At 40.8% G+C, this 8,447-nt stretch overlaps 1 protein-coding gene across 1 annotated transcript; it reads right to left on the bottom strand.

Annotated features, from left to right (window-relative positions):
- Positions 1-10: 10 nt before the first annotated feature.
- otud3 (OTU deubiquitinase 3) lies at positions 11-5,636 on the bottom strand. The gene is made up of 8 exons (XM_084366057.1): positions 5,513-5,636; positions 4,219-4,522; positions 3,414-3,562; positions 1,986-2,098; positions 1,748-1,870; positions 1,334-1,466; positions 904-1,091; positions 11-710 (listed from the first exon to the last, which is right to left on the bottom strand). Exons 2-8 carry the CDS (start codon positions 4,422-4,424, stop codon positions 546-548), a joined length of 1,077 nt encoding a protein of 358 aa, XP_084222183.1. The 5' UTR covers positions 4,425-4,522; positions 5,513-5,636; the 3' UTR covers positions 11-545.
- Between the last annotated feature and the right edge of the window lie 2,811 nt (positions 5,637-8,447).

Raw genomic sequence — 8,447 nt, 5'->3', positions numbered from 1 at the left:
GATGCACACAAAAACAGAAAATTATCATTTATTATTATTTATTGCCACATTCCTTACACAGTGTGCATAACAATCATTCATCCACCACTCTTCATTTCCCCCGTCGGTCAGATCGAACAAACAGAATGCTCTGAACAGCCGAATCCATATAAACTCAATCTGTGGCGTTTTAAAAAGCCCAGCTGCATGAGATTATCTGCATGGTTGTCATGAAAAGCCAGATGTCCAGCATAGAAAGGGGCTAAGGTAGCGTGGTAGGTAGACCGGATTGGAGGAGTTTCTATATACACCTACCAGGGATTGAACTAAAATGAAACCCAGCTAAAACACTGAAAGTCATGCTCTTTCACTCTCTCATCTTTTACAACTTTCACACATCTCACGCACTCGAGTTTGCAGGCACCGTTATACCGTTCGCAGAGTTCTCTTGAGGAAAAGTCATCCGCTGTGACTGAATCAAATCTGACTATGTGCAAAACTTTTGTGAACAGCGTCAGCCACCGGTAGCTAGAGAAGCAGAGGGTTATTTTGGCTCATGCTCCAGTCTATATACTGAGAGTGTTGAGAGCTGGTACTAGAGTAACAGCCTCTGGCAGGTTCTGGTTCTGGTCCTGACTCCCTTTACTCTGGAGAAACTTCTGCCGATGCCTCTCCTCCTGACGCTTCTTCTTCTCTTGCCGCTGCTGCTCTTTCCTCTGCTTGGTAGATACCTGGGAATAACGGAAACAAAAAGCAAGGTCCTTAATCTCAATTTAACTGAAGTCTGTTTTGACCTCATATATTTGTTTCCCTACATAAAGAGTAAAAATGCTGCGGTCAGTCTACAAATAATAGTATATAGACTGGTCATTTTATGAGGGAGGAAAAGGTTAAAAAGAAAGAGGCTGTAGAAAGTGACTCTACCTTTGGTTTTTGTACATTGCTGCCCTCCGCTGGCTGTTTCTGCTCACTGCAGTCAGTGGCTGCCGCTCTGCAGGTTGAGCAGGATCCTGAGGAACACTGGCCCTGGCAGGACTGGCCCAACATGGAGCCGACAAGCCATTCAGCATTGATGGTTGCCGCGCTCAGCTGGAGAAGGTTCTCCTCATCACCTGAGGAAGGAAACACACACATAAACACATGAAATGACCAGTCAGTGTGATGTGATCATTACTGTTTATGTCGAACAGTCTACTTAATTACAGGCTGACGTGTTCATGAGATTTTTGGAAATTTTAGCTGAATAGACAAGCTTGAATGCCTGATGGTTGTGAAGTCTGTAATAAAGTTGATTCTCTTTTGCCCTGACGGACTAATTCTTCCAGCAGCTAATGAGTCAAGTGTGACTTCTGACCCTGGATTCCTCGGTTCTTGATGGAGCTCAGGATCACGTTGTCCTCCTCTGAGGCTGTGGGAGAAGGGTTTTTCTGTCTGTCTCGCTGACCGTCACCAAACTCACGCTGCTGGCCTCGTGAGTTCTGTAGATTCTGGGAACAGTAATATCAGTAAAGGGGTAACCATATTTGTTCTGTATGTGAAACCTCAGCCTCTTGCTAAAATGTGTCTGTGTTCAGTAAAGGGTACTTTGAAATCAGAATCGGTCATCAATGTAATCGCACAGGAACAGATACATGGATAAGAACATGGCAACAAAAGCTGGTATTTAAAGAGGTAGGATGAAATTAACTAAATCATCCCAGCTACTTTAAGCTTTGAGGGATAACTGTTCCTAAATACTGGTCCATTATATACTATAAAGTCTACGTACCTCTATGCGGAGCTGGGCAGGACTCTCAGAGTTGTCTCCAGTCCGCCTCACACTGTCATAATGATCCCCGTAGCGGTAGGCGATGTGCAGCTCTCTGCACACCTGCTTCTCGGCACCATTTATCTGCAATGGGAAGAGACCATAAACTGAGTGGTGTGCCATAAGGAGGGATAAATTCCACATAATAATAGCATCTTAGATGACATGATGTCATTTGAAAGTCTTCCTCTGTCCTTACCTCCCACAGTGGCGTGTTGAGCTGATGGATGACCACTCTCACCTGTTGGCTACGAGCAAAAGCCACGATAGCGTCATTGCCAGCGAACGTACCGGGTTGAGAGAGGTTGGACACTGGGTGGAAAGACGCAAAAACAGTAACTCACGAGATAATGTGATGACATGATTTCTTCTTGAACTTTCTATGTTGTCATCACAAGTATATATATTTTTTCAAGTTTTTAAAGTGATTATATAAATTGTTAACAAATGTCATTCTAACAAATATATAATTTCAACTAGCCGTTATGAATAAAGTCAAGATAGTTGCAACTAGCAGTGATTTCCAATCTTGTCACCTTGTGGCATCTTAAAACAAAGCAAAGTCTGTGTACAACTCTTCATCAACAGTTGCATACGTCCACCTGTTGATAATTGTTGAACCAATAAATGACTTTTTTTCTTCATTTTAAGAGTCCTGAAAAGGGCAAATTATCCATTAAAGATACAAAAAGTCTGGCAAAAATCCCCACATTGTTGCACCCAAGATAATTGTTTTCATTGTTTTGTTTTTTCCCCCAGAAAAGTAAGTAACAGCCGCTCAGATTTTGTCATTCAACTGCATGTACGGGATGCCAATCCAAGACAGGGAAACTTTGGCCCTTTTCACACCTGACAGTCTGAACCAAGGGTCACATTTTAGTTTCACTGTCTATATTTAAGCTGGTTAGTTTTGGTTTCACACTGCAACAGTGCAAGCGCACTCAAGAAGTATACATGACATACATACTATACCCTGTCAGCAACTATGTGAGCTGAGTCTCCTTATATTTCCAAGTGATTTGTTTATACACAGGTGTGCGCCTGACGCCCTCAAACAATAATTTTTAGAACAATTGAAATGTGTTTGAATTTTTATAATGATTTATTTTATAAGTCATTAGACCAGATGTCAATTAAACATATGGCCTCCTCCTCAACCCATATACTACCTCAGTTCATTTAGTTTTGTTGTTTTTCTGTTTTGAGAGTTCTGGTGACAGTCCTGTTACAAAAGTCAGAATGAAAACATGTTCACAATAAAAACAAACCAAATCATGTTTCAATATAAATGAGCCGAGACCACCTCCTTCATCAAACCAAGGGTTTGCTGTTTTGTCAAGTGGACGTTTCACACCTGTCATTTTTGGTTTAGATCAAATTGAATAGTCTGACAGCTCAGCTAACATACAACATCTTTCACTCCATTGCAAGCAAAGCTGATGGCCACCAGGGGTCAGTGCATAGTTGCTGGTCAAATTTGTCTCCCATTGAAATCAATGCACTTCCTATGTACACTAGATGACAGAATAGTCAATTGTGAATGAGACATGAATGAGTCTTATCTGATCAGAGTATTTAATTTCATCTGTTGATTTACTCAGTGTCACACACTGGGTCATTTTCTTACGATGCTGTGTGAAGGGCACGTCGTCCTCAACAAACGGCTCAAAGTCTTGTCGATGGGACGTCATATACTGGACCGTCTCCTGCCGAAGCCGGAGGTGACCCCGGGAGTGACCCTCTAACTGGTCTCCCAGAGCTCTGAACAGGCAGTTCCTGCAAGAAGAGAAGACAGTGACAAGTATGTCTACACATGGCTGCCTATGGTTAAATGCCTCGGTTTCAAGGTTCTTGCCACACTGAAGGTTATGTTATGTTTAAATTAGATTCATTAGAGTAAGCATTAGCATTAGGTTTCTGGGTGCTGGCCAATAACAATGACTTAAGTCCTGCAAATCAAGAGACTCCCTGACCTTCTGTACAGTAGTTAGCATGACTGATAGATGCAAGACTGTATAGTCAATTAATTAAGGTCCCATCTGGATTTTTCATGAAGCTAGAGTGACGTAAAGACATTTCCCTCGTTGTTTTCTTATCTTAAATGGCACAGTACTGCTGGTGTTGTCAGCTTAAGAAAGTCAAATTTTGTTTCAACAAAGATGAGGCCTGTCAAATTATAGCTCTCGTGACATTTACGATAATAAGCAGCAGACACGCAGCTACAAATACCTTGCAGTTTAGTTAACTGTACACTGTCATTGACTGTGAGCTTGGTAGAAGGCATCCTCATGGTAAGAAAGCTGTCTCCAGCTTGAAAATAAGCTATATGTATATAATAAAATTTAAGAGACATGTGTTGCAGTATCAGTGATGGCAGAGGAAAGCACAGAGTAAGACAAAGCTTGACGCAACAATATTTTTCTGGCTCTTACCCATCTCCGGGGACTTCTCTCAGCCTGAGTCCCAGAGCCTGGAGCTGATTGGAGAAACTGACAAACTCTGCTCCCTCATCGCAATCCTGAGGCCTGTTCTTGCGGTCCTTTACGATGGCCCTGCGTGCTGCCCGCTCATCCCTCTTGCGTTCCAGTTCACTCTTTTTGTTGCTCCGCACAGGTTTGGGCGTCTGTTTTCTTGACATGTTGGCTACAGCCGTTTCTGCGGGCCAACAACACCAAAATATGTCTTCTTATAGTAATGAGCTGGTGCTTGCATCAACCACTGCCACACATCTGAAACCTATTGAAAAAGACACAGAAACAGAGGTGGGGGGTGGCAAGTTTTCAGATCAGATATATTACAGGGTATATTGTTTTCTTAGTCTCACAACATACAAAGGTTGTCATTTCAGTCAGTAAGTCTTCTCTGAAGCAGTAATTTGCAAAAGATATATTGTACATCCTACCATAGTCTGGTCTTGATGTAGAAGATGTTATGCCAAACTCCATCAGGAAATTTGACACCTTATATGCTGAGATTCTTAGACTTTTTTTTACACATGTGGAGTGTAGCTAGTAAGCTATGAGCCAGATATTTTGTCTGATTTTCTAGTGCAAATTCCAAGTATAAATAACATAATAAGCAACCATTTGTTCCAGTGTAACCCTAGGCTTGGTTCACATTGCTGACTGTCACGGTCTGTTTGGATGAATGCATATTATCTGAGTGACTGGTTAGCCAAGTTAAATATTACAGCTAGCTGATCCCTATTCAGTGAAGTGGTGTTTGGTGCAAATGTTTATCAAATTGAAGGCTGCTTCCAACAGTCATGACATGAAATTAATAGTCTTTCGTCGGAGTCTTTCACATTTTAGGATGATGCCCTTTGAGATAAAATGTCATATGGCCGATGTTGAGATAAACTGTTATACTGATTTAATATTCTTCACAACGTTTTACTGAAGCTAACATTATTTAGCAATTCGTCAAGTTTAATTAAATAGCTAACTCTAACTAATTACTTAGAAGTACTGATATAAACAAGTAATGTTGTACTAACCAGTACTATTAATGAGAAACGGTACTTTTTAGCTGACACAAACGAAGTATTACCGGCGTCAGGTCAGTTAGCTGCTAGCTAACATGAAGTCCAACAGCTAGCTAGCTAGCTAGCATCCAGCGGCTGGGTATTAACCCTCGTTACATAACAAATCATATCTTCCCGTTTGTAGCACTCACTACACAGTAAACTATTAAAGAACCTGACGCAGATGATATATTGATTCTTACCTTTAACACGTTCCGTTCCAGAAGATATGATTATGTTTCGTTTTATTTTTAATTTTTGGCTCAAAAGAGAAAGGTAGTGATTGTCCGTTTTTGTTTACAACTGAGTTTCCGCATACGTATGTGCGTGTACGTCAAAACGTACGGAAGGAGGGATGGGTCAAACTGCAGAGGCGATTAAAAAAAGAGATTCTATTGGGCTGGTGGTAGCAGCAGCTTCATTCAATGAAAACAAGGCGTATGTATGTATGTATGTATGTATGTATGTATGTATCTATCTATCTATCTATCTATCTATCTATCTATATATCTGTCTGTCTGTCTGTCTGTCTGTCTGTCTGCCTGCCTGTCTATCTATTTATCCATCTGTCTATCTATCAATCTATCTATCTATGTATCTGATAATTATGACAAGCTAAAAGGCTCTGAGTCATTTCATATAGCAGACTGTGACTCAGGACAAAGTAGGAGGCTGAGTTACGATCTTGAAAGAAATTTTGCTTCTGAAAATCCCTCCACCTCCTGCTCTCCTCGACTCTTAGAAAATCTACTCACCATCACCAACTCCTTCTGATGACTCCACACAGTTGGTGAAAATAATGTGGGGGAGGAGTGGGCTGAGAAGCAATAAACAGGATGTTTGCAATGTAAAAAGACCAGCAGACACACTGAGACAAAAAAACACAGCCTCGAGACAGAAAACTGCATCAGAGAACAGAAGGAAGCAGTAATACAATTTAATAACCTAAAAGTAGAAACATTATACAGAATTGTACAACAGCAGCTGGCATAAAAGAAACAGGGCATACATCTGCAGATGTTAGTTGGTATGTGGTTAACTATAGACCTCAGTGAGTGATGACACTGTGTGTGCACAGATGTAATGGCCTGAAGGCTATCTGAGCATTTGTTCATGTGAGGCAATCAGCGTCAGTAACCTGAGTGGAAAAGAAGAGCAGTCAGCCAGGCATGGACAACAAATCATTTATATTATATCTGAGTACATGTACAGTATGCTTGTGCGTGTTTGTATGTGAGTAAGTCCAACATCAAATCGTTACGCTATAGGAAAATAGTACATGATGTCAAAGAAAGTCTGTTTTAGCTCATTTCACAATGTTTTATTTAAGGAAGGTTAGGCCGCCGCTTTTCCCGTGCAAGTATCCAATATAAGGAAATGTCATGGTACAGTAAGAGATCCTTTTAATTATGAAAAACAGATTTTGCGCAACCAACAAACGCAGAACTGTGCTGCATATTTGATAACAGCTGATACATTAAGGTTTACAGCTGTGATCAGGTGGAATAAGTTCCCTCCCACTTTACATTATTCACCAAATATCACAGTTTTCAGTAAGTGTTGGGGTGTTAACACAGGAGATAGACAAAATTAGTGTAGGTACACATGAAAGGAGACATTAATGGGGCATTTTGCCTAATTTTCTGGCCCATTGGTATCAAGCCATGTAGATAGAGTTGAATCCATGTATTTAATTTTTCCAGATATTTGCACCCGAAACATCAGCTGCCAACTACATAGAGTGGAGGTGAATGACATTTGTTAAAAATGTGAACAACAGCAATGTATATTTCCAGAAACAGGGTCATTTGATTCCTGAGGCCCTTGGCTCCGAGGCTTGCTAATAATAATTTTACTGTTTTTAAAGGAGACATATTATTCTCATTTCAGGATCATCTTCTTATTTTATGTTACTACTAGAATAGGTTAACATGCTTTAAAGCTAAAAAAAACACTTTTTCTCATACTGTCCAGTGCTGCAGCTCTGTATTCCCCCTCCGTCTGAAACACTCACACCTGTCTCTTTAAGGGCCCCCCCATCATGAATACCCAGTCTGCTCTGATTGGTCAGCACACACATGCTTGAACCAGCACCACTGACACCAACAGAGCAGCTGTGCTGAAATCAATTTGTACATGCCAAACTAGCCGCTAGGCATTAATTATGCAAATGTGTGACTCTGTGACCTTTTTAACTTTCAAGATCTTTTACATGCACAAGAACCTATAACACACTGCAGCAAAGTAACACTCTGTCCTTTAATGTTGGTTGCTTTGTCAGTCTTTGTTAGACGTGTATGGCTGAACACTTTTAGAGATGATAAATGCTCTTAACACTCGTTCATCTTTGAGTTTTTAGCTGCGCTCATGATTGTGATGCACAGGTTTCAAGTTCTTTTACCATTAAATGTTTACATTACCCCCACTCTACCCCCTGTAGGTTTTAATTAGAGCCTTCTACACTGGTGCCCAGCTTGGGTGCAGCCTTCACTGGGGGAGGTCGAAAATTAAGTAACACTAGCAGCGTGCCTGTGGGTGACGACAGCAGATGTTTTCAAGTCAGCGCCAGCAAACAACACCTTATGTAGAATAACATGAGACTGGTTATTGATAGTTTTTACACCATGTTTCTATTTTAGTTGTTAGTATAACATGCATGTAAAATGTTGTGGCTTTTACAATAGTTCAGAAAATGTACTCCAGCTGGTAAATGCAGGCATGTCGTTGCTGTCCATGGTGCTGAAACAGCGTTTGCTGTTCATTCTATGGATTACCACATTAAAAAGGATTTCTCTTTCAGCTCACTGTTACAGTGCTTACTGAGAGTGATTGGTTGGGTTACCCGATACGTTTGATCTTGACATTTCTACCCAGGTTTGACTGGTTTTACCAGATGGCTAGGTCTGAATAAATAATGGTTTTATGAAGCTACATGTTTGTAGTGTCCAGATGTTTTACCTGACACTTTCACATCAGATCAGTTGCAGGGGGGCCGCCCATGTTTGAAAAAAATACTGCGAAAGAGCCATCTTGGATGCCACTATGGTAACATTACACGTAATCACATTATGTGGATGCTTCACTATAAACATATCACAACCTTCTGTGCACTGGTGCTCATTGTTTTAATTTTTTGTG

This window comes from Pagrus pagrus (assembly GCF_965226575.1).
Source record: "Pagrus pagrus genome assembly, chromosome: 11".
In the NCBI taxonomy this organism is placed as follows: Eukaryota; Metazoa; Chordata; class Actinopteri; order Spariformes; family Sparidae; genus Pagrus; species Pagrus pagrus.
The sequence above is the reverse complement of the archived record's forward strand: the minus strand, read 5'-3'. Positions and strand labels throughout refer to the sequence as shown.